The sequence below is a fragment of the Henckelia pumila genome, unplaced genomic scaffold, assembly GCF_033568475.1.
Source record: "Henckelia pumila isolate YLH828 unplaced genomic scaffold, ASM3356847v2 CTG_461:::fragment_3, whole genome shotgun sequence".
NCBI lineage: Eukaryota > Viridiplantae > Streptophyta > Magnoliopsida > Lamiales > Gesneriaceae > Henckelia > Henckelia pumila.
The window spans coordinates 16,173,460-16,200,424 of record NW_027331831.1 but is presented as its reverse complement, the minus strand read 5'-3'; the positions used below and the strand labels follow the sequence as shown (position 1 = coordinate 16,200,424).

The 26,965-nt window shown below is 33.3% G+C and overlaps 3 protein-coding genes across 5 annotated transcripts; 2 read left to right on the top strand and 1 right to left on the bottom strand.

The window, feature by feature from the left end:
* The first annotated feature begins 272 nt into the window (after positions 1-272).
* On the top strand, positions 273-16,465 carry LOC140871358 (LEAF RUST 10 DISEASE-RESISTANCE LOCUS RECEPTOR-LIKE PROTEIN KINASE-like 1.2). 3 transcript variants are annotated; one of them, XM_073273829.1, is made up of 4 exons: positions 273-1,170; positions 14,914-14,952; positions 15,041-15,292; positions 15,396-16,465. In XM_073273829.1, the coding sequence occupies exons 1-4, from the start codon at positions 429-431 to the stop codon at positions 16,349-16,351; spliced, it is 1,989 nt and encodes a 662-aa protein (XP_073129930.1). In that variant the 5' UTR covers positions 273-428; the 3' UTR covers positions 16,352-16,465. The 3 variants fall into 3 exon arrangements, with proteins under 3 accessions (XP_073129930.1, XP_073129931.1, XP_073129932.1); XM_073273830.1 differs by lacking the exon at positions 273-1,170 and adding an exon at positions 9,709-10,658; XM_073273831.1 differs by lacking the exon at positions 273-1,170 and adding an exon at positions 13,648-14,746.
* Positions 16,466-17,068: 603 nt separating this feature from the next.
* Positions 17,069-19,311, top strand: LOC140872064 (uncharacterized). The gene is made up of 4 exons (XM_073274796.1): positions 17,069-17,338; positions 18,549-18,695; positions 18,842-18,915; positions 18,998-19,311. Exons 1-4 carry the CDS (start codon positions 17,069-17,071, stop codon positions 19,137-19,139), a joined length of 633 nt encoding a protein of 210 aa, XP_073130897.1. The 3' UTR covers positions 19,140-19,311.
* Positions 19,312-19,472: 161 nt separating this feature from the next.
* LOC140871817 (uncharacterized protein C24B11.05) lies at positions 19,473-21,449 on the bottom strand. The gene is made up of 7 exons (XM_073274545.1): positions 21,299-21,449; positions 21,155-21,220; positions 20,940-21,037; positions 20,551-20,676; positions 20,015-20,251; positions 19,863-19,928; positions 19,473-19,770 (listed from the first exon to the last, which is right to left on the bottom strand). The coding sequence occupies exons 1-7, from the start codon at positions 21,348-21,350 to the stop codon at positions 19,618-19,620; spliced, it is 798 nt and encodes a 265-aa protein (XP_073130646.1). The 5' UTR covers positions 21,351-21,449; the 3' UTR covers positions 19,473-19,617.
* Between the last annotated feature and the right edge of the window lie 5,516 nt (positions 21,450-26,965).

The following is a 26,965-nucleotide window of genomic DNA, read 5'->3' as shown; positions in this document are numbered from 1 at the left end:
TAGATTTGGTAGGTTTCTTTGTGATTTCTTTGCTTGAGATAAGTAAATTTGAGTTTTTGTTCAAGTCTCATCGATTGTGCGGGCATTTTTATTCTATAGTTGTAATTTGGGTCTTAGATTATAATTGTACTCTAAAAAAAACAAAGATGAAACTTTAATATTTTTCTTCCTTCGTTTTTTTTAATGAAACTTTTAACATTTCAAGTGGTCAAATTGAAGCAACTCAACCACGCTACCGCTGCTTATCCAATATTCTTACATTGTTCAAAGTTTGGGGCTATTCTTCAGACAGCTAAACCTTGCCTGCTCGTACAATTTCCCCATTCACAGTCAACTCTTCTCATACGAGAGATTAACACTATTTTTTTCTTCAAGATTATGAATATTTCCAAAACTCAAAAGATTTTGATCTGGTGAACCCAGAAACCATGCATAATTGCTTCAGATATTTGAACCTTAGTATAATATTCTGTGTCATCATCTTGTCCAAAACATCTTCCGGTGCCGATTTCCGATACGAGGCCTGCTTAGTACCGGTCCTTTGTGGCGGCGTAAACATAAGCTTTCCGTTCTATATTCAAAGCCTGCAAGAAACCTACTGTGGATTCCCTGGATTTGGGCTAAAGTGCAGCGATCTTGGATCCCGGCCAGTTCTTGAATTACCCGGAAATGAATACGTAATCGAGGGAATTTCTTACACAAACCGGAGTTTTCGCGTGATTGATTCAGCTGTTTTAGACTCAAATTCCAGCAGCTGTCTCCCGGGAATCAGAAACAGCACGCTTTACACGCAGCCCCAGTTCAATTATGTAGATGTAACACATGTCCGTTTGTTCGGAGACTGCCGGGAGACGTTAAGTAATAATCTTTCTAGGTACAGAATAATTGGCTGTGGTAATTGGGACTTGGCATTGTACGATGACGATAGAGATGAAAACTCCATCAGAATTGCATTGGAAACTTGCGCAAGAAACGTTCTGGTGCCGGTGGATGGAAACGGCGGAATCGGAGAGGTTTTGGAGGTGGCGAGGAAGGGATTCGAGTTGAACTGGACGGCAGCGGATTGTGACACATGCGAAACGAGCGGTGGGCGTTGTGGATTTAATGAAACTACTTTCAAGTTCATGTGTTTCTGCCCCGACAGGCCTCATTCCGGGAGTTGCAAACATGGTAACTTCTTTCCCCTTTCTTTTTCTTGGATGTTTATTTACTAGCCAAAATTATATGTGCAAACTTCCTTAATTGATTCATTTCCCATGTGTTTCAATCTTTGTGCACTTTAGGGCATAGTTTATAGGCTCGAAAACAACGTTTATCCGAGTAGCGGTATGGTAAAATAAAGTTGATTTCGCTTAGAAATAGTTCTGTTTTTTCTTGGATGAGGATCTAGATTCCTCCTCTTGTGGTGGGAAAATTGGCAATTAATGTCTCGAAAGTGATTCATTGGGTCATGTCCAGTGTTGTTTCAGAGACTCGGAAATAGAACAGGTAGTGTTTGAGAGATCTTATTTCTCAGCTTTTCTTTCGTAATTGTGAAATTTTGTGAAGAAAAACCTAGAAATGTTTATGAGAAGCATTCTCAAAATGTTGTTGTTGATTAGACGTGTGAAATTAATGTGGCTAGTTGGCTATTTGCCATTTATTAAGATAGATGATGAGTACTAATACAAGCATATATACAAGTTAATAGATGATGGGTTTCTAGTATATTTTAGATTGAACTCAAATAATCCAACCGTTTATTATATCATATAAGGTTATCTCATCCGGTACAGCATGAATATGGTCATATGATATAATATTTATAGGCATTATTGAGTTAAATATTTCTACATAAATAGATAACTGAAATTGCTTTAAAAAAAATCTCATGATAGTAACTATATACATTATTATTCAAGCTTCATTTTCATCACGAACTGACGTGGAACTGGATAATTGCGTCATGATCCAATCTATCAATTTTATAAAATATTCTTCACTCTTGATTTTTAGCAGTTACATGACCATATTGATTGTGATGTGTGTTGCTGAAGTTATTTTTCAGTCACAAGCCGATCGGTTTGGTTTTGCCCTCTAGGGAGTTTAATATTTTGATAAATCATATTTCATAGTTGACTGTTGACGTTTACATATCTTTATTTGAATCTGACTTTGATTTTTTGTCATAAACACTTGGATGTTCCACCGAAAACCTTATTAGAAAAACATGGATTGGATTGGATTGGATGGGGATCGGATCGACTCGTCGAATTCAAAAATTATGAGTTGATGTTAGCGTTTTAAATCAAAATCCAATAGTACTATCTAAGTCGTTTCAAGTTTAAAAATCCTTTAGTTTTAAGGTTGGTCCCACCTAAACCGGGTTTTTAATCCACAAAACAAAACAAAACAAAAATAAAAGTTCACAAAGAATTGGGCCTGAGTAGATCTCTGCAACGTAAAAAAGGCCCATTAGTACTATCGTATATATGTTTTTTTTTAATTCTCCTTGACGCGGTCTAGCTAGCAAGTCTAATTGTGAGCTGTCTTTGGGATGGATCGACTGTATATTATAGTAAAAGTAATGCTTTTGATTTGAAAACAGGTTGAATATTCGAAAATTCGTCTCACGACATTAACTCGTTTTATGATCTCCTAGGAGTTTTTTTGTGCATTTAAAATTTTTTTCTTTTAGATACGTCAACGTATCATATTGATTCAGTAAGAAAAGAGTGGGTCTATTGTGAGACGGTATCAACGGATCTTTATTCGTGATACGAGTCAACAATACTCGTATTTATAATAAATAGTAATATTTTTAACATCAAAAGTTGTAATTTATCATGTATGATTCAATTAAGAGACATGTCACAAAATTTACATGTTAGACCATCTCACAGAAGATTTTGTGCTTAGAGAAAAAAAATCTACTTTGGGTTAAATATCAACCAAAATTCTCAATGAATTTTGATGCAAACTTAAAGTTAGCTCAAAGTCACTAATATAAGCTAGCTTGGACATTTAATGATATTATGTGACTTATGTCCGTTAATTCATAATTCAATTTATTGAATGTAGTAGCTTGTTTGGATATGTTATTGTCACATTGAGTTATCTGCATGATGCTTAAGTTGGATGTGAACTAATCGTGATATCACCGCTTATTTTTAAACCAATTTTCTCTTTTGCACGTATCACTTGAAGGCCTCTATATATTGATCAATTACTGATCTTGGTTAAATATCAAAAGCCAAAATCATATGTCGATTGAACCCTCTAATATAAATCGTAACTACAGAGTTATGTGTATATCATTCTAAATATTCGTCACAACACTGATGCTCGTCTTCCCTAGCTAGTGAGTTATGTGTATATCATTCTTCTCAAACAGCTCATTATCAGAAAAATGATGAGAATACATAAAGAATACGTATCATGATTTCAAGACAAATATGTATCGACTACATTCTAGTGGTTACAACTTACAAGTTACAATTCAACATCTTTAATCTATTACATGATATTCGATCATGGATATCAATATAATTTATAAAATAATACCAAAAATAATATATGATTAATTAGATGAAGAATATATATCATTGAAAGATGTCAAAGTCTCATAACCAAGTAACCACAATTGGCCTCTCGAATACCTTCTATGATGCCAGGAAAACAAATAAACATTATTAAAAAAAAAAACAACAACAACTACTACAACAAGAATAACAAAAATAAACCTATGCAAGTCCTCTTGTTTTAATGCAACATGAAAATAAAAACCACAAAACTTAATTCTATGAGACGAGTCTTCTAATCGATCCAACTCATGAAATAATAGTGTATCAAAAGCTCAAAATATTACTTCATCGTAAATATGGATCAGATCGACGAGTCACGTTAATACAAATCCGTGAAGTCATCTAAAAAGAAAACTACTCAAGAAAATAATACATATATGAATTTGCATGTCTCATGAGTCATGGAGAGGTATTTAAATACATTTGTAATTAAAAAAAAATACCCAATATTTTAATGTCCGTTAACTCCAAATTTTATTATCTGAATGATTTTATTGTTTAATTTCATCGGAGTACTAGACTGGCTGCAGGTCTCCTCTCGTCTCTATCAAAGACTTGTGGGTAATTTCTGCCTCCATTGGTCATTTGGTCTCATTGACTATATTATTAAGCAAGCAAAATATATATATTAAGTAAAAATCAAGAATTTCATTAAATTTTTTTTTAAAAAAACATTTTAAAATTTCTTAGAATAAAAATATTAACTATTTTATTTACTTATTCGTTATACTGGATTTATCTGCAAATTATTTAACGATAAGAAAGGAAAATCAAGAAATTTTACTTTTTTTGTGCCATTTTTTTCAAAGGGTAGTGGATGAAAATCTTATTGGTCAAGATTCAAGTCTATATCTTTGTAATAAGGGCCAACAAATTGGGTTTGTAAAGGCCTACACTGTGCCCCACTCTAACACTTAGATAGTGTTTTGGAATACTTCCAGGAAGTATTTTTTAGCATTTTTTTTCATAAAATTGAACATTTTTCTTAGGTCATCTCCAACTCATATCCTCTAAATTTCATCCTCTATCCTCTAAAATAGAGATTCGTGATCTCTATTTTCAAACAACTTCTCCAACCCATATCCTCTAAATATTACCAAATACTCCATTTTCTATTTTATTCTTTTAAAACATATATATTTATATAATATAATAATTACATAATATGTTTTTCAACTATATTAATTGGATATGGTTAAAATTAAAATCGTGTAATATATTAATAATTATGTATTATAATGTTAAACATATTAAAAATGAAAATTTTCCATTTAATGTTATTTAAAAATAATAAAATTACAATTAATTTATTGAAAAATTATAAAAAAAACAAATAAATTTTAGCCAAACTAAAAAAATGAAACACTGAAATTAATTTTAAAAATAAAATGGATCAAATTAAAATGGGAGAACACTCAAAATAATAAAAATTAGACAAATTAACCAACTAATATTTAATATAAAAACTGAAAATAATTTAAAATAGGGACTAAAAAATAAATTCATAATTTCAAAGGTTTAAAAAATAATTTTGGAGGATAGCATTTTCGTAAATATGTCATCCTCCAAATCCTTCCTCTATTTGAGCAGTGATCCTCCATATTTGGAGGATCACTGTAGATGGTTGGAGATGGCGTCCACAGTAGATGTCAGTTTTCATATATTCTCTCCGTTCTGATTATATAGTCAAATTTTTTCACACAGATAAAAAAAAAATCATTGGAAAAATAAATTTTGTACAAACTTCATATTTTGTCCCTATTTAATGTATTCAAAAAATGATTGCACAATTTTCAATGTTTAGTTAATAAAGTATATTAGTAAAGGAGTGTAAAAAATATTACTAAATATGGTATATGCCTATATATATTTGGGACAAACAAAAAAAACGTGCTTTATATAATTGAAACGGAAGAAATATTACTATTTAATTAAATAAATTTCTTAAAAATGAAGATAGTTTTTCCATATATGTTTTTAAAAAAAATGAAAAGAGTAACTTGAAATCAAATTGAATGGTGTACAATAAAAATTTGTTCTGTGTTTAAAAAAATGCTAAAAGAATAATTTAATAATTTATTGTTAAATTTTTGAAAACATTTTATTATGAAATATTTTTTAATAAAAAAATTTATATTATCAATCAATTTTAAAATAAATATGTATATCATAAATTAAGATTTTGAATATAGATAGTAAATAAAAATTGTTGGGTGATGTGTGGAGATGATTAGTGGGCCTATAAGAAAAGTTTTTTATTTTATTTTATTTTGGATTATGTGGAAAGGCTTGTAAAAGTTGTGATTTCATTTTAGTTTTTTTTTTTTTACTTTTGACGTGACAACAATGTGTCGTAGATTTCGCGCTAAAATTGAGTTTAAAGCATCAGGATTACGGTCACCCTAATACCAACACTTGTTTTTCCGTATATGTTTTATGACTGAAAATGAGGGATTAGAAATCTTTTTAAAATGGGAAATTAGGGAAAATTTCACCTACCTGTATAGACATTGCTCTATCAGTACTGCATCTAAGGGTGGAATTTTGTTAATATATTGGGGTCTACAAAAAAATAATGAACCACATATGTATTGATAAATTTTTATCTTTAGATCTTTTCTTGAGAGATCTAATGTTACCAAAAAAGAATATTAAAAAATAAATTAAATAAAATGTTTCACAAACCCATATATGCAAATCCGTATGATTTTTTTTTAGTCAAAAGATGAAGAAAATCTGTGACTTATGCCTCCTTCGTAGAATGTGAGGAAAAGTCACGATTAATTCAATGTCTTTTGGAAAAGTCTTTTGAAATTTTTCCTTGAATTCTCTTTATCTATACTTTTTTCAGTTGTGTAACATCAATGGTTTGCATTAAATAATTTAATCGTTTATATGTAACATCAGTGGTTTGCATTAAATAATTTAGTCGTTTATATCAAAATGCATTAACTGTGCACGCCCACACACATTAATAATTTTGATATTTTGATCGTCGGGTATAGCAAGAATAATCAACAGCGGAGCTAGGATTTCAGAACTAACATTAGAAGATAGATAGTGAAAGAATAATATCGCACTAAGACAAGGGTAGACATGAAGAACAACCCAATTTTTTTATTTTTCATTTTTTGGACTAGTTTTGAGAACTAAAATGTGGACTACTTAATTTTTTTAATTGAACTATCCGGACTAGTATAACATATTAGCATTAGCCCCAAAAATAACACTTCAAATTTCTTTTTAAAATTAATGGGCTACGTTTTAAAAAAATTGTGCCAGTACTTGCCTCCGCCCTTGAGCAAGATATTCATACGGTGTTCATGAAGTGCTGAAAAACAGGCTCCTAAATCATATATGTATGTAATGTAGTAAAATCGATGTCGTAAGTTGGTGTGAAATGGATTTTGATCATCTAATATTTAATCACAATTAAGTTTTGATAGAAAAAAAATAGCTTCTTTAGCATTTTGATCATTTTTAATGAGAATACCGATATAACGCGGAGCATTATTAATTGAGATATTGTGTCATAATAGCATCGGGCCAAACAAACATGGCTAAAAGTGCATGAGAAACCTTGTTTTACCCCAAAGACTGATTGCTTTACACTAATGAAGAATGATTGATTAGAAATCCAAAATCATATTTAATTCTTCCAAATTAAGGGAGAAAATTGATACTTTTCCTGTAAATTATACATAACTCTTGAAATATTTCGTGATTATTTTTAAATATGTGTGTGTGTGCGCGCGTAATTTCATGATCACCAATCAATTAGAATAATGAATTTCTTCTCTTTTACGTAAACATTTCGTTAACTTCTTGGACGGGGAGGTACGTAGTGGGCCGGAGTTCTGCTGTCATCATCAATGGAAAAAGGTAATTCAATAGTTGAATACATAATATGAATGGATACTTTTCTTTTTATAAAAGAATGGATACTTTAGTTTTTAGAAAACAAAACATGTTAATTTTAGCGGGTGTTTGTTTGAGCTTATAAGCTCTCCAAAACAGCTTATAGCTTATAAGCTCCACAAATTTGTTTGGTAAAAAATTTTAAAAACAACTTATAAGCTGTCAAAATAAGTTATTTGACAACTTATAATCTGTTTTTAAAAAAATAAGGGGGAGGTATTTTTTTTTCAAAAAGATCTTATTTTAACATTCTACCTTTCTAAAATATCTTTAAATATTTTAATAAATTTACATCATATCCTCCACCCATTAAATATTAAATATTATTTTAAAAAAAATTTCAAATCACAAAAATTTTTCTAAAGTAAAATATTAAAACAATTTTATTTTTTAATATAGGTTTATTCTAAAACTATTTTCGTATATGTATAACTCGAAACATTATTTTCATAGAATTATACTTTTTTTGGTAATTTTGACGATAAAAAGATCTTATAATACCAAACATATCAACATCTTTAAGTTATTTAAAATAAGTTTACCCAAACACTTTAACTGCTTATTTTTAAAATAAGTTCTAACAGTTTATAAGCTCGTAAAACAGCTTTTAAGCTTAACTGAATCTATTCAGAAGGGAAAATAATATTTTTATATAAAAATATTTTTTATATGTTGGGTTAAGTTGGATCGAGCAAGAGATTTATTTAATAAAATTATCTTATGGAGAAAATCTCACATAAATTTTTGTATATTATATCAGAACAACTATTCCAGCATCCTTTGATGGAATAGAATATTTAAATATTATATTGAAAAACATAATTATCCAGTTAAAATTAATATTAATATCGAACCGATGTGAGACACAACTATACATCAACACACATCCAGGAATGAACGGGTCCAACACATAACGGTGGGTCATGTTGAGAAATGGATTTGGACCTAACTCAACCTCAAAATCTAGCTCAAGAGGGGAGGATTGTCTTTGTCTATATATTGGACTCACATGATATTTAACCAAACGATGTGAGACACAACTAACACACCAACAATTAATATGATCACAAATTTCATATATATATATATATATATATATATATATTATAGAGTACAATACAAACTTGATCCAAATTACAATTACAACTATATAAAGTAGTTTCATGCACTACAGATGGGACTCTAGCGTGGACTCGAGAAATGCTTATCTCGAGCAGAAAAATTACAAAGAAAATTTTTAAATCTATCTAAATAAATTATGAAAACTACCCGCAGTCAGTAGAAATCGAAACTGAAATCAAATGGTCTCAGGGCCTCAACCTTAGGCATTGGGCTAAAACCTCATCGGCCTAAATTTCATATATTAATCCTCAATTAGTTTGATATAATTTAAAACACCATCCAAAGTTATAAACAAATTAAATGGGAAAATTAAAAGTAATCTTGACTACCAACGTTTTTCAAGCCTCCCAACTTTTATTTCTTTCTTCTTATTTTTCCTAACTTCATGCAAGTTTTGATTTTTTATTATTATTTTTGCTTGATCGTATTCATCTCATGGTCAAGTTTAAACATAATATTTGATGAAAAAAGGTTAATTCAATATAATTAATGGAATTGAAATTATATCATAGATAAAAAAAAAATTAATCTGTATAAGTATATATAACGTATTTCCTTTGATGATTATCTAATTTTGTAGTTTTCATTCATTCATTTATTTTTTAACTTTTTCGTGAAACAATCTAATTTTGTAGTCCTTTCTCGCTGTGTATGTGTCACGTAGTCAAGAGTCAATGATGTAAACCGCCCGCAAGTCACTTTAATGACTACGAAGCTTCAGTGTTCCTAACCTCGTTCTGATTGCGGAAAATATCTTGCCCAAATAACAGGGGTGACATTTGGGATACTATAAATGATATCATCTTACGGATCAATTTTTTGATATTTATTTTTTTATCGGACTCGATTTATGAAACAATATTATTTTTTGTGTCAAAAATATCACTTATTTTTTTAAATATAAATTGAGTTGCCTCAACGGATATACATGATCCGTTCTCACAAAAGACGGACTCTAGTGGTATTGAGCTTGAAATTCGAATCAAATGATCGCGTGAAATGTTTAAATTAAATCCCGAATCTCATTACATGTGACTCATGCATGTCAAAAAATAAAAACGTTCAGTTTGACCATTTCAAAGCTAAATAAATGAAAAAAAAAAAAAATAACACGAAACGTGAAATGTTTTCTATCATGTTTTGTTTCAGTATTTTATTAAAGAAAAACTGAAAACTACTTCTTAGAAAATAACGACTACTTAAATCTTTGTAAATTTTGTGAACTTATTATATTTGGTCGGTCTTCCATAAGGATATTCCAAGTCAACTACCGTGTGTGTGTGTAGCACAAACAAGAAACTGTTGGAGAATGTAAACCAGCAATGTATAAAAATCTTGGCTTCAATTTCAGTGTCGTATCTCATGTATAGGTAGCTGCCTAATTTGAAGGAGATATATCACTTGATTCGATGTATATGGCCTTTCTCTATTTATTGGTGTTGTTGTTTGTATCATTTCTTGTGGAATTTTGCTATGCCAATTACGAGTGCCCCAAATCCTTCCCTTGTAAAGATCTCGGGACACTAGAGTATCCCTTCGCCCAGTTCTACCGCCCCGAATGCGGGTTAATCGAGGTTGACCATTGTGATTCTTCTTGGACACCAAAAAATGTTAAGATCGGGAATCAATGGACGCGGTACGAAATTATGAAAGTAGATAACTCGTCCGATGAATCGATCATGGTCCGAGACAATATTCTTAAGATTCATTTGGGTAATCGTAGCTGTGATTCTTTCACAAGTATTCCTCTCCCTGTTTCTCCTTTCATTTCATTCACAATCCCCCAAAACCTCACCACGTGCCTCTTCAAATGTAACAAAACTTATAGTTATTTCGAAGATTACAAAAACTACTCCGGCTGTGACGACTTCACGGTATACTATAGAAAGAACCTTAGTAGGGAGAATGATCCTCATGATTTCCCTTTAGGATATTGTCAGCCCATTCAACTGCCTGTGAATGATACTAGCCATGATGATGATGATGATGATGATGATTTGTTCAATCTGCTTACTTATGAATATACCATTCACTGGCATCTTCAACCAACTAAAGGTCAGTTATTAATAGATATATATATGTTGTTTAATTAATTTTAATTTACTTGCTAAAGGAACCAATAATTGATCTGGTGGACCATGCAAATTTGTGTCTCTTCTTGGCGTGAAATTTAGTCATATTAATCGCTGCTGTTTGTGTCTGTCTTTATTATTAATTGCAAGCGCTGTATCTTGAACTGGGATATGAAATTCATGTTGTGGTTCCCTGAGAATCAAAATTGCTGTACGTGCTACGCAAATTTGGAAACAAAAAAACAAACATTAATTACAAGGAAACTTTAGTGATCTGTTTCGTGCAAACTTTAAGTTAATTAGCTCACATCACTTATTATAATATATATAAGCTTGGACATTTTATGTTCACTAACTCATAATTCAACTTCTTGAATTTCATAGCTTTTGTGGGCAAGTCACAATGAGTTATTTGCATTATCTTTTGGTATTATGGATGAGATGTACAATAGAATAAAAACATGATGAGATGTGGATAAATAAGACATAGATATGAATAATATGTTGTTTTGTATGTTTTTGACTTTGTAGGATTATTGTGTTTATTCTAATTTGTCAGTTACACAGAATTTCACTTATATGACATTCATCCTCCACTAATACCATGAGTTGAGAGGTATTTGTCATCAAGCCTACATCTAATGTCATACACTCACACCGGGCCATGATATATCATTGAGTTACCAAAAAAATGAGATAAACATGAGATGAGTAAAAATGTGTATCACATCTCACTTTCATCTCATGTACCAAACGATACCTTAGTTTATTTATAGACCAATTTGCAATTTTGCATGTATCATTTGAATGCATCTATCCATCATAATCTCCATTAAATTAAATTAAATTAAATTAATTTCGATGGACAAAACTATATCTTGGTTAAACCCTCTAATTTAAATAGTAATTAGTGTCTAGCAACGTTGCCTTTTAGGAATTAAAGAGTCACTATTTTTCTGCCTCGATTGGTCTCACTGACTACATTAAACAAATAATTCACTAGCATAACTTTCAACAAGCTAGAAATATGTAAGCATAAAATATGAGGTAAAATTAATTTATTTACTTCTTCATTATAGTATGTTTATCTGCAAGTTATTTGATGATAAGAAATGAAGATCAAGAAATTTTACTTTATTATTGCCATATTTTTGAAAGGATGGATGAAACTCTTATTGGTCAAGATTCAACTTCACAGCTTCATAACATCAGTGTTCTATTTTCTATGTTTTACAGCTGAAAAGGGGGGTAATGAGAATTCTTTGCCTTTTTTCATTAAAAATATATATATTTGTTGATTTTAGTAGCCTCCCCCTCCCCTTTTCATGTAGACTGTGAGGAAAAGTCACGATTGATTCACTGTCTATTGAAAAAGCTCTTTTGACGAGCTGACCTGTTACAACCCGCTATTTGGAAAGCGGGGCAGGGCCGTTGGCCTGTCATTTTGACAGATTGAGAAATCTGTCGAACCAATTCATTTATTTTATGTGACCGGACAAGTCTAGTTTTATTTTGACACATGTACGGTGATCCATGAATTAGAGTTGTGATGTGCTTGAATTTAATGTGATAAATTATATATTATTACAAGAAAATGTAATATATATATATATATATATATATATATATATATTACAAAAAAAAGTTACATTATACTATTAAAAAAATAGAAAATTTATTTTTGAGCTCATATATTTGTCTCTTTGTGATTTTAGTCATCTATGTTGTCATATTTCAATTTTAGTCTGTCAGCTTTGTTTTTTTGCAATTTTAGTCCTTTTTCGACTTTACAATGACATGAAAACAATGCAGTATTGATGTGTATAGTGTCACATTAGCACTTAAAAAATGGAGAAAAAAATGAAATTTTTTTTGAAAAAAATGAAATTTGATAACATGAGGTTGTGCGCTAAAATTAAGATGATGGGCTAGGCTTTGAGTGTGAAAATTTGAGTTTTAGTGGATTAAGTAAAAAACTATACGTAGTTAATTAATAACAAAAATTTGAGGTGTGCTACAACCTAGGACTGGCCTAACCTAAATCCGTCATTGCGGTCTACATAAAAGTGTAAATATAACCCCGGTTATTGTAATGTAATGATGTCAAATTTTACTAACATGTAAACGTTATAATAGCAACTGGCGAAAATATAATTAAACGAGTAAAAGAAATCATGTTATTATGTGAAGACTTTTTCATACTAATTAGAGGTGCAGAATCAAATTGAAGCCAAATCATAGGACGAAATTACTATTTTTCATGTAAATTTGCATCTAACTCTTGGAAATTTTCATTTTTTTAAAAAAAATTATGTCATGATCACCATCAATTAGCATGATGAATTTCTTCGATTTTGCGTAAAATTTTTGTTAACTTCTTGAACGGGAAGAGAGTGGGCCTGGAGTATTGGTGTCATCGGGTTAATGAGACTCTATCTTTTGGGTAATATTCAAATCATTCATCCAATGATTTACATTTCAACGCATATGTATAATTAACATTATAGTACTTACATGACAAATCATGGACTGTTAGATCTCCCATTAAAGTAATATCTGTAAAGTAGATTAAACTAAACTCTTTCATTAACATCGTTAATGGAAAAAGCTAATTTAATGGTGGTACATAATATGAGTGGATACTTTACTTTAAAAAACAGAACAAAACAAAACAACTTTAATATAATTCTCTAAAAAAAAAACTTTAATATAATTATATCTAACTTTATTAGAGCAATAAATATTTCAATGGAATAACATAATTATCCAACTATTATTAATATCTCCTAAATTTCTTATAATCCTTAATTAATTTGATTGCAAACTTTTTTTTAGCCTCCCGACTTTTCTTTCTTTCCTCTTTTTTTTTTTTACTCGTCTTTCCTCGTTTTTCTTAATTCTGCACAAGTCTTTGTTTCTATTTTCCTGGTCGTAATTCATCCCAGTTATAAAGTTTAAACACAATATAATATATTACGGAACATAAGTTAATTCAAAAAAATATTATGATCACTATTCTATTAATAGATTTAAAAGATTGATTTATAGTGTTAATAATCATTTAATTTTGTAGTTCTCAACTCACAGTGTGTGTACGTGGGAAGAAGTCAAAGGTCAATTATGTAATAAACTACCTGCAAGTGAAGTTGATAATGACTAGGAAACTTCAACGTTCCCAACTTCAATCTGACCATTTCAAACTAAATAAATAAACATAAAAATATCTTTACTATCATTTCAGATTAAATCTTGGCTTTATATTATTATTATTTGGCGAGTCTTCCATAAAAGATGTTCAAAGTCAACTAACCGTGTTTTGTGTCGCACGAACAAGTACTACTGTTAGAAAGGTAAAGTAAACCACCGAAGTATAGAAAACCTCGCCTCTCCATTTTCATGCTCTCGTCTCTGAAGGAGACTTGATTCGATCGATGTATATGGCCTTTCCCAATTTATTGGTGTTTTTGTTTGTATTATTTCATCTTTTTCTTGTCGAATTATGCGATGCCAATCACGAGTGCCCAAAATCCTTCCCTTGTAAACATTTTGGGACACTAGAGTATCCCTTCACCGAGCTCGAACGCCCCGAATGCGGGTTGATAACCGCGGATTGTGATTCTACTAAGTTTCGACTTGGGGGTAAAGAGTACCAAGTTTTGAAAAATATTTCTACTGATAAATATTTAGTTCTAGACTCCTCCCTGCATTACAATTTGAACACCAATAGTTGTTTTTCTTTCAGAACTCCTCTTCCCATTTATCCCAATATTTCATTCACAATCTCCCCAAATCTCACACTCTTCACATGCGATAAGTCTTCGAATGATAGAAAACGTGAGGAGGATTATTTCCAAATCCAAAATTACAAAAATTACTCCACTTGTCTAGGCTTTACAGTATATTATAGAAACCCAAGGGATGGAAATCTTTCCAGGGAAATCGATGACCCTCTCCCTTTAGGATGTTCGTCGATTCAACTGCCTCTGAATATTACTTCGGATTCGAGAGATAATGTGTTCAAACTGCTTGCTTATGAATATACTATTGAGTGGCAAGTTGAACAACCTAAAGGTCAGCAATTTTATATGTTGTTTGATTATTATTACTTGCAAAATGAAACTAACTTAATGGCGTAACAATATTAACTGCTGTTGTTTATTTTCGCTTCTTGAGTAACCCCACTTTTCATTGAGATATGAAATTAATAATTTTTCTTACCAGCTTAAATTTGGTTGCAGATAACAATAATAAGAAGAAGAAAATAATACTAGCCGCAGGTATTGTGATCTGTCTGAATCTGATTGCCATTTAGTATTCTGGTTTCCATACCTGCTTAATGAGTCCGATTTATGGTGTACTAATTAGTTATACCGGGAGCTGCATTTTTGGTGTGCTTGTTGGTCTGTTTCATAATCTGGCGAAACAAGAAACGAGTCACAAATGCCTACCGCCTTTCGAGAAACATATCCTCGGATCCCTCCTCCAAATCAGACATCGAAGGCGGAAGCTTGTACTTCGGAATCCCTGTATTTTCCTACACAGAACTTGTGGAGGCCACTAACAACTTCGATTCCGCCCAAGAACTCGGTGATGGAGGCTTTGGAACCGTATATTATGGTACTAAAAGAGTTCCTCCTTTCTTCTGATCAGTATGTGAGATAAGTCCATTTCTCTGTGGTTTCTTGAGTATGGTTTCACTAATCTGTTTATGACTAACCAGGGAAACTCAGAGATGGAAGAGAAGTCGCCATAAAACGACTCTACGAGCATAACTATAGGAGGGTCGAACAATTCATGAATGAGATCAAAATTCTTACATGTTTGAAGCATCCAAACCTCGTTTCTCTGTACGGGTGCACCTCCAGAAGAAGCCGAGAATTGTTACTTGTTTATGAGTACGTTGAAAAAGGGACCGTGGCCGATCATCTCCATGGGGAAAAAGCCGAAGAATCCCCACTACTTTGGTCCATTCGCATGAACATAGCCATAGAAACAGCAGCTGCGCTAAGTTACCTGCACAAATCAGAGATAATCCACCGCGACGTGAAGACGAACAACATATTGCTAGACGGAAACTTCTGCGTCAAAGTGGCGGATTTCGGGCTGTCAAGACTCTTCCCAACCGATGCAACTCACATCTCCACCGCCCCTCAGGGGACTCCAGGGTACGTCGATCCCGAATACCATCAATGTTACCAACTCACAGGTAAAAGCGACGTGTATAGTTTCGGTGTCGTGCTGGTGGAGCTCATATCATCCATGCCTGCAGTGGACATAAACAGACATAGACATGAAATAAACTTGGCTAACCTGGCTTTAAACAAGATTCAGAAGTGCGATTTCGACGAACTAATCGACCGGTCTCTCGGGTACGGCACTGACGCGGAGGTCACGAGAATGACCACTTCCGTGGCCGAGTTGGCATTCCGGTGTCTGCAACCGGAGAAGGAGATGAGGCCGTCGATGGACGAGGTGTTGGAATATCTGAAGGATATTCAGAAGGGGGATGAGTTGATGTTTGAGAAGGGGAAAGAGGAAAATGGGAATGGGAAGATGCTTCGTTCTCCGGAGACAGATGAGGTTATGTTGTTGAAGAACAAGAATATGCAGTCACCTGTGGCTGTTACAGATAAATGGATTAGCAGTAGCTCTACTATAGAAAGTTCCACTGAATGAGATTTTTTTGTTACATTACTTTGATATATGTAGATAGTAAGAATGTAATACTCAAAACACCCTTTACATTTTGTTTGCCAATGGGTGAATGGATACAACATACGTATGATCTTATTTGGATGGATCTTGTCATTTTGAGTTTAGTGTTATAATAAGCTCAGAATCTCCCAGTTGATATGTTATCTCATTTTTTTACACATATAACAAATATTGAAAGTAAACAAATTATGAGCCATAATGGTATTTCATTTTTTTTCACTTAAAAAAATAAAATCATCCTAAAAACCTGTCACACTTCGCCAAAATAAAAAAAATTACTATTATTTAGATAGAAAATTCGACCGAGCATAAGAATAGCTCATCTAAGAACTCTTTGGATAAATATTGCACAAATTAATAATATAAATTTCACTGATTTGTTATCAAATGAGATATTCATACGAAGATTTCGCACAAAAAATACATTTGAGAGTTTTTCGTCGGGCTAATTGCATCCACACTGTGAAAAGTTTAAAAGACATAAAACCCCATGTGTAAAATTAATAGCATATTAAACCCTATGTTTTAAAAAAATTAGCATAAAAATCCCTATGAGAGAATATAAATGTGCCCGAGTTTGTATAACATGAGGGTGAAATGTGCTACATTTTAAAAAACTGAGAGATGCATTAGCCTATTAATATTTCTTAAAAAATTTTATGCCTTTTAGACTTTCACATGTGGATGAAATTAGCCCGTTTTACGTTTTACGTCGCTGCAACTTATAATCGGCCCGAACCTCTTATTTGTCGCGTAATAAATAGTTCAAAAAATGATAATGATCACATTTACAGTGGAACTATTGGCGCCATTTCATCCTCCCTTGGGATCATCAGTATAAAAGGGCAGCACCGTCTCCAAACACTCGCGACTTCCCATTACGCTGCATTCGCTCTCGATCGATCACTCACACGCACAAAAACGAGCTCGGCTGCTGATTTGAATCAGGTAATTTCTGGTTTGCTTTTCTTCTAATTCCAAACTCCGATTCAAAATATGTGCAGGATCGACTTGGTTTTATGAACCTAGGACGTAGATTGGACCTGAATTTTGGTTACTTTCACCGGTTTTCTTTTCTGGATTTTGAAATTGCTGAATTCTAGAGACAGATAGCGAATAGATGGAATTCGATTTTATTTGTTTCATTCGTTTTTTAATTTTTTGTGTTGGAGTGCATCGAAATTTGCTGGATAACAGATGCTTATGAGTTTGTTGCTGGATAACTGATGTACTAGTCCATAACATTCGTTGTTTTACTGGTTCTCAGTATGAAAAAACTATTCAGCGGCTGCTTAAATCCTCTTCACTGTTTGCGTTGTTGGGAATGTTATGTTTTATTTTGTGGTAATTACTTGGAAGATAAAAATTATGCGAGAACAGTAGCATTTGAGCATATCTGTCAATCTCTTCTCTTATTTTCTCTTTTACTTTTGATATGCATAATGGGGATAGTCATTTTCTATTGCTTATCATGTTTGTGAGTGTGGTAGTAAATGTGGGGTACAGCTTCTTTTCAGGTTCTATTTTACAGTTTTAACTTCAATTGGGGCTAAAAAGTAGCTGTCCTGTTTTATAATTCCTTTGATTATTAATTTTTATGAGTGCATTTCAAATTTTTGAAGAAACTGTGTTCTCTTGTTTGAGAATTTACCTACTATCCCCTCGGGCTGTCACGGCTACACAAAGTTTGTTAACCATATAAAAAAACAGTGTAAAATTCATTTTTGTATCGAACTCTACATGCATTTTTATCTTCTTTAACAGTAGCTTGTTTTATTTTCATGTAGGATGTAGCCATTTCTTAGAAAGTACTTAAAATCGAATCATACATTATCCAAGTTTTGTTTCATACAGTCATCAAGTACCAAATTTATGAACTAATGGTCAAGTGATTGGGGCATTCCAATACTAGTGAAATTTTGTGTGTACTTCTTTCTTGGAAAATGAAAATATCCTTTGAATTTACTTTCTTCTTCCAGTTTTAAGAAGTTTCATTCCAAAGTACTGGTGTCATGGAAAAGCAGGTGAAACTTTCTGTATGAATCTGTACATGTTTGCTCTTTCCAATCATTAAGATGGCAAAATATTATGATGGTAAAAGGGGGAAAAAGAAGAAATCAATTACTGTTTTCCTAATTGCTGATATGGAAATTCATAGATGGAGGACATGGAGGTAATGGTGGAAGGAAGAGTACCTCTTGAACAGGTTCCAGGGGAAGAAAATGAGTCAAGAACTTTGAATTCTGAGCAAATCGAGATGGAGATTGCTCAGATTCTCGACAAGATCAATAACTTTACTCAAATGGTAAAATTCCATGTTAAACAAGAGAGTATGCATGGGTTTTTCAAGAGTATTCTTTCCTTCAATTTTTTTTATGTTTTTGCAAGCTTTGAATTATCAATTTCTTAAAGAGCTTTTCAGAAAAAGTTTTCCCTCGTGATTTTGTGAAGGTGTCCGAGTTGCTAGATTCAGGAAAGTCAATGCTGAAGGAATTGAGTAACGAATTTGAAGAACGGGTTTTTTTGTAAGGGATTTAAAGTAACTTAGGTTTTTTTAATGACCAGAAATTAGATTTTTATTGGTATTCTGAATTAAGGCTTTGGTAGAATTCACAAGGAGCAAATGGAAAAGTGGCAAGAGGAGATCAAGGAACTGCGCTTGCTGGATGCTGCAAATGAGGAGACTGATGCACTTTTACACAATGCCAAATTTCTGCTTCAGAGCATTCCAGGTGGAACCTCACAGTAATGGATGTCACGAGATGAAAATAAAATTATAACTGACTTATGTATCAGCAATGAGATTTTGGTGCAACCCAAGAACCTGTATTAGCATTATAAGTAAGCAGATTGTAGTAACAAAATTTTGATTGGTTTTCATAATTGTTTGTATTCCTTATATGCATTAGTGACTTCGATCGTGTTTTTTATTTCTGAGTGAATGGAAGAGAAAAAATATGTAGTAGCCGGTAGGATATGCACATTAATCATTACATACTTCTGGCAATATATGCTAATGAATAATGATTGAGGCATTTCAATGTAGAATAAGCTATAGGCATTTCACTGATTAATCTCATCATAATCCAATTTCATCTTTTGTGGAATTTTATTTATCACAAGTTACATTACATTTTACTTTTACATAACTTCTTAGTAGCCAACTTCAAACTATTTTTGAAGCATCTTTTAAGTAGTGACTTTAAAATGTCAAAAGCTTTAGTAGTCTATGCTAGGACAACAGTTTCTACTGCAGAAGGCTGGATTACTTGCTCCAAATGCTCCCCTTCATCTTCCCATATTTCAGGTATTGCTTCTCTTAGATTGTGTATGCTGTTTAAGGCATAATCGGCACCTGGTACTAACGTCGATCTTCCTACCTGCATTTTTGTATTTGATTAGAAATTGACTGTATTTTCTCATAAAGATAGGAAGCTTGACTAATTAATTCTTGGTAAATTTTCAAGCTTACTATTACTGTGTGAAGCCCTGCTGCTTTTCCACTGGCAATGTTCCGAATGCTATCATCGAAGAATATCTGTAAATAAAAATAGTGAGTTATCGCGTGGTCCTCGATTGATTACATGCAAAACAACATTCCATGAGCTATATTTGGATATTAACTGTTTTGCATGGATCAACATTTGCAATGCGAATCACTGCTTCCATTGCTTGTAGAGAAGGTTTGCATAGAATTTGAGGCTTGAAACTGAAATCTTGACTCTCCATTTGAATTGCATCTCTTCCCTCCTGGGCAGAGGCGTTGAGAGTTTCAAAACATATCACCCCTTGGAAACAGTCCTCCAATCCCAACCTACTAAGAACTTGGGCTGCGTGTGCTTGGTCCGCATTTGTGAATATCTGCATCCAAACCCAAAAATTCGAAGAGTGAGGGGTGGTTGGTCAGGAGTTACCCTGTCCGCACCCCGAGACTATGGCGCAGGACATAGTGAGGACTGATTGACCCGAGCCAATCAATGGGGTGGGATTCTTTAGGCATCGAGTCGGACAGGGTACCAACTTTTTTTTTAAAAAAAAACATCAGTTCTGATTTCGAACTGATAAGCCAGACAGGTTTATAGAAGAACGAGAGGGTCAAGCTAGAGTTTCAGCTCTTAACCCTTCCCATATATTCCACTTTGTAATGGGATTTGACGTACTATTTTTCTCTGGGGCATGGAAAGAAGTAGATTCCTAAGAAGTGGATCAGGTTTCAGCAAATGATAGGGCAATCTTCCATGGACATAAGCATGAAACTCATCGTTGTCGAATTCATATCCTGTCTCCTGCACCCAAAAAATTCAGAAAAAGCAGCCATAAGTTTCCTATCATTCCATATCTCCATATTAATTTTCATATTTCTCAAAATTTTTTGATTTAATATTTTGTCGAAATATATTAAAACATTCTTCTAAACCGAATTCATGTCATTTTCATATGTAAGTAACCATACAATGTCATGCAACAAGTCGTCCAATACAACTAAGCATATTGATTTTATGGTTGATAGAGACTAGAACCAGCATGATATCAGACAACTTTTTCCTACCTTAAGGCCTGCCATCGTTGTACCATGCTCTTTGTACAAGTCCAAGCACATGCTTGGGACATCACTTGCTTCAATTTGCAGGTGGTGCAACATGTATTCTGCAAAATTGAGTCACAAATTAATGATCAAGGGATAATCACATCTTGCCATTTTCTCTGTTTTCATGAACAAAATTGTCGCCGTTAATTTGTGATGATTTACTGTAAATCTCATACCTTCTATATTTTTCCGACAAGCCAAGTTGATTCCCAAGCTCAAGGGGTACAAAGTGTCATCCATATCTAACAAAGACAATGGGATTACATTATTTTTGTAGAAAAAGAAATTAAGAAAAATATTAGGGAATGATGATTACTCACCAAATAGGGCAAAATCATATTTAGCTCCGCTGGACTTTCTATCATCTTCCATTTTTTCAGTTCAGTTCCTAGAAATTAACTTTTGTTATAGATGTTAATGAAGTCCAATGCATAGGAACTTGGTAAAACTGATAATTCTTTCATAGAATGAAGAAAATGAAATGCTAATCAGCTAATCAATTGAAATAAAAATAGTATACATACCTTATCGAAGCTTGAGTTCATTATGAGGGTTGAGGGGTTTATTTATAGTAATGGGGATGGGGCATTAGAGATGTAATGGAATTCCCACGCCGGCATCAAAATAGAATATTAAAAGGTGACAAGTACCATGCAAATGCTGAGGCCATTGGCATGTCTTGTCCATTGTACATTGAGCAGATCTTTTGTGAGACAATTCGTGAAATTGGTCAATTTATATATATTTACAATTTTTAAAAAAAGTAATACATTTTTTGTATATAAAGTAATTTTTTTTCATGGATGACCTAAATAAGATATTTGTATCACAAAATTAACCCATTAGATCGTCTCACAAAAGTTTTTGTGTATTACATTTTGGTTACTGTCAATTTTTCAATAAATTTTTTTTTCATAGTTAAGTTTATTGATTGACAATTATCACTGGTAAATGTTAATTATTCTTATGTCTGCTTAATTAAGAAAACACTTTCATTGTTTTTACTTTTATGATTGAGGAAATCAGAGCTATTATCATTCAGGTTGTATTGGATAGACCTCGGATGTATTCAGTAATCTGCAAACCATACGGTACTTATGTACATCAGGTAAATCTGCATAAAAGTGTAGACAAAATCAGTAGAAAAAGACCTTTGTTTTTTTTTTTTTGTCTCAAGTTTCATACACTCAATCAATTCAATTATCTTGAAGTCAATAACATCATTATTTTCGTTTACATTATGAATAATTCAACTTTGCAAAAGGGCGGGCAAATAAATAAAAAAATAAAAATAACCAACATACTTTTGTCAAATATAAATCATATGATCAATACAATGTTTCATCGTTTTCAGTCAAAGTGCACCTAATGGCATATATAGGTGATACCGAAAATGGAATATGCAAATATTCTTATAATTTCTTGAAAATTGAGAATAACTCGTAATTCCAAGTTGCGCACGCAAACTTACCACCAAAATAAATTTGTTCATTTCTATGATTTTGTTACAAAAAAATATTATTAGAAAATTACCGAATCGAATTCAAACTAAACCAATAAGTCTTAACATACACAATTCTAATCTTTTTCAAAAGTTTTAGGTCAGAAACAAACAATTGAACACAAATCCCAAAAGTTAAATTTATACGATACATTACTATTAAAATGCCTAGTTGATGCTCCGATCCTCGTTGGCCACTTCTTTTAAATATCAATCAACGTTGGCTCCAACAAATATTTGTATATTAATGGAACCATTGCTTTAAAAATATTATTATTATTGATTGCATGGAGATGTGAAATGAGTGGATTTAGGCATTTAGCAATAATAAAGATTAAATTGGGGACACTTGTTAGGGCATGTTTGTTTCCACTTGTGGTTTGATTCTTGAAATTGTTAAAAGAAATAGGAATGTTGGATTTTAGATAAGAATATGTATGGATGGGTATATATTCTTCGATACGTGTAATATTTTGGGGTATATTATTAAGACAGAATAACTATTATTCTACTCTGTTGTCGATCGTTTGGCTTTAATCAACATCTCCTTTTTTCTGTCCTTGCATTTGAAACGGAATTTATCAAGACAATCTATACTTCTTCTCCTGGATGACGTTCATGAAATTATCGAACTGTAGTCTATTAGTACGTATGTATATATACACACACATGCACACATAATTTTGTTACCTTAAACATGGGCGTCAGCTCAGATGAAACCCAACTTATAAAGCCTTTTCTTTTTTTGTTTTTTAAAAAAGATGTTCAGTTGAACATCATAAACATTAAATGCTGATAAGACATGAATGTGACATTTCATAAGATATACTGCAAAACATCTTACAATTTTTTCCAACAAAAAAAACTGCAAGTTGGTTATATGAGCTGACGCTCATTTTACTCTGCACACTAGTGTACATGGTAACAATGTGTCACGTCAGCTGTTGCTCACGTAGTTGCCCATGGTGATTGTCCATGTGATCGAAACTCTAGTTATTAATATTTTTTAGATTTTTTTATAATTTATTTGGAATTTTTTAATAAAAAGAATTATTTAAAGCTTAAATAATATAATTTGACTATTGATTTCTGTTGGATTAAGTGTCAATCAAGTGAATCTATTTGGGCCTATTATTGAATTGAAGCATGGGCCATAGTTTAAAGGGTTGTCTCGGTGGCCAAGGGACTTTCTAATTGAACTAAGGTCTGGTACTCGGTAATTCAAGAAAGCCCATTTACAAGAATAAAGCCGTTTGAACTACTTTGAGCATCGGTTAAAATACGGCTGAGATGCGAGATAAGATATTAACTGAATCACTTTTGAGAGACACTGAATAATTCACAAGAGATCGACAAAGGGAAGAAAAACAAGCATTGAATCCAGATCAAGATTAAGGCGATTGTATAGATAAGAAGGGGTGTGAGGAATTCATTCAAAAGCTTTGTAGTCTTTCTTATTGTTGTGTGATCGATTGATTGTGGGATTGTCTACTGTAATATTTGATCGAGAATTTCCAGTAATAAAAGTGATTATCCTCCCCGTGGATGTAGGCTATGTAAATAGCTAAACCACGTATATCTGGTGTATTGTTCTTGATTGTTTTCTTTCCGATTTTTTGTTGTTGATTGTGCGGCAAAATTTCTTGCATATTATGGATTATATTTGACTTGTCTTTGTGCGATTGTTACTATATTTGATTCATTAGGTTTCTCAGTGAGTTGTGCATTAGAATCAGAAAGGTTCTTGAATTAGTGCAATCATCATAAACTTGATGAGTGAAAGTCGAAGAAGTTTTGAGTCCCATAACAGTGGCGCCGTCTGTGGGAATCATAGGTGCTATGAGATCAATGAAGTTCAACATTGACAAGTTTACAGGAAAGAATGATTTTGCTCTGTGGAGAATTAAGATTAGAGCTATTATGGTATAGCAAGGATGGGTTGAGACATCAAATTCCAAAGAAGAAATGTCAAGTTCTTTGGATCAAAAGCAGAAGGATGAAATCTTGGACAAGGCTCAGTGTGCTATCATTCTATGTTTAGGAGATAAGCCACTGAGGGAAGTGTGCCGAGAGAAAACAGCTGCTGCTATGTGGATAAAATTAGAAAGTATCTACATGACAAAATCACTAGCCAATCGGTTGTACTTAAAGCAGAGATTGTATTCATTTAAGGTACAAGATGGAAAGAACATTCAAGATCAAATTGATGAATTTATTAAGATTCTTGATGACCTGGAGAATGTGGAGGTCAAGCTTGAGGAAGAGGACAAAACTCTTATACTGCTTAATGCTCTGCTGAAGTCATATGAGAACTTCATAGATGCTATGATTTATGGTAGAAAGCAGACCCTTACTCTAGATGAAGTCCAGCCTACTATTCAATCTAAAGAGCTACAGAGAAAGCTTCAGTCCAGTGGGGAGATTCTTGGAGAAGGATTAACAGCTAGGGGCAGGTCAGAGAAGAGGAGCCAACATGCTAGCAGAAACAGGTCAAGGTCCAAGAGTAAAACAAAGCTCAAGTGTTTCTTATGCCATAAGGAAGGACATTTTAAAAGGGATTGTCCCGACAATAAGAAGAAAAAACCTTATGACAAGAACAAAGAGAACTCAGGAGAGGCTGCAAATGTCTCAGATGGGTATGAACATGCTGAAGCTCTAATGATGGCAGAGAATGGTATAAAGGGTGAATGGATCCTAGACTCCGGATGCACATTTCATGTGCCGAATAAAATCTTGGTTTCAGGAGTTAAAAGAATCGGATCAAGGTATTGTAATGCTGGGAAATGAAAAATCATGCAGGGTAAAGGGAATTGGAAGCATTATTTTTGTAGCGACCCTACCCGGATCCATTACCTAATCAGAGTTTAACTAGTGCATGCATTAATATTAAAAGCGTAAAGAGCGAATAATTAAAAATACATCAAATACAATTGGCAGAATACAAACGACGACAACAAAAGTGTATAAATACTCTTATACAACCAAATCGAAGGTCTATAGGGTTACAAGACCTATCGCTAAACTCTCGCTGCAACCGATAAAGAACTCAACCCTGCTGCGAGTCACCTGGACCATCCAGCCTCAAACCTGCCCCGCCACAAGGTACCCAAAAATACCAAACATAGGGGCGTGAGCGACAACGCTCAATACGAAAGCAATGATATATAGACTAATAGGCAGCAAGCAAATGACTTTAAAATATTGGTTAAAACAGTCTACTCAGGGCGCCATGAATATACAGTACCGTGCTAAGAGAGCGACTCTGCGGGATACTCGTATATTCCCCTATCCACTATAGCGTCTACTCCACCGTCGTGGTTGCTCCTAGTGATAGAAAAACCAGGGGCTGAGCCTCCCCAGACACGAATCTATAAGGAGTAACTCATCACCGATGGAAACTGTCATGACTCGCATCATACCAGATGCAGTCCAGTGTAAAAAAACATGCATGTGCTAAAGCGGTAAAACATGGTAAAACATATAGCACATACTCATGCAACATATAAGCATATATATCATGCCGGCTATCTCGGTCAGTACTTACGTACCTCTATCACTGCAGGAAAATCCTAGCACCACTGGTCTAGATTCCACGCCTACTAGTCCACACTAATATGTCCTCTAAAAGCCTTAATTAAGCTATTTCATACTCCTAAATATTTTTAGGAAGCCAAAGCTATACCTGCATCCGTCGTCATCCCTTTGTTGCCGCTTGCCTCAAAACTAGGCCACAGCTCCGATACGATGCTTGGATAGCTATGCCGCTTCTGGATTCCCCATAGGACGCCTAGAACTCCCTAGATCTGAGTTAGAAGGCTATGGAATCGAGAGAGAAGAGAGGAAATGTGCGAATGAAATGAGCTCTTGGACCCTCTATTTATAGGCGAAGTTCGGGCCGTCCGAACCCAGTTCGGAGCCTCCGAACACGTTCGAAGCGTCTGATCCCAATTTTGGGGCATCCGAAGTCCCATCAATGTGTAAGCCATGATGTCACCTTGCTGATGTAATTAATGACGTAAGCCCTAACCCTGTTTGGATCCTCCGAACCTGCCGACGGACCGTCCAAACGCGGTCGGAGCCTCAAAACTTTACTTTGGATCGTCCGAACGTCTGGAATATTAAATATGATTAATTTACTTAATCACTTTATTGGGTTACGGGTTACTAAAACTTTGCAGATTCATGATATAGTAGAAAGAGTACTTAAGGATGTTAGGTTTGTTCCTGAATTAAAAAGGAACCTAATATCACTAGGCACACTTGAGTCCAGTGGCTGCACATTCAGATGTGAAGATGGTATAATGAGAGTTTCCAGGGGATAAATAGTGGTAATTAAGGGGAAGAGAATGAACTCACTATACATCCTACAAGCAAAGACAGTGATTGGAGGCACTGCACTTAGACAAGAGAAACAAGATAAATCCAAACTATGGCATATGAGGCTGGGACATGTTGGACAAAGAGGGTTGGAAGAACTATCGAAGCA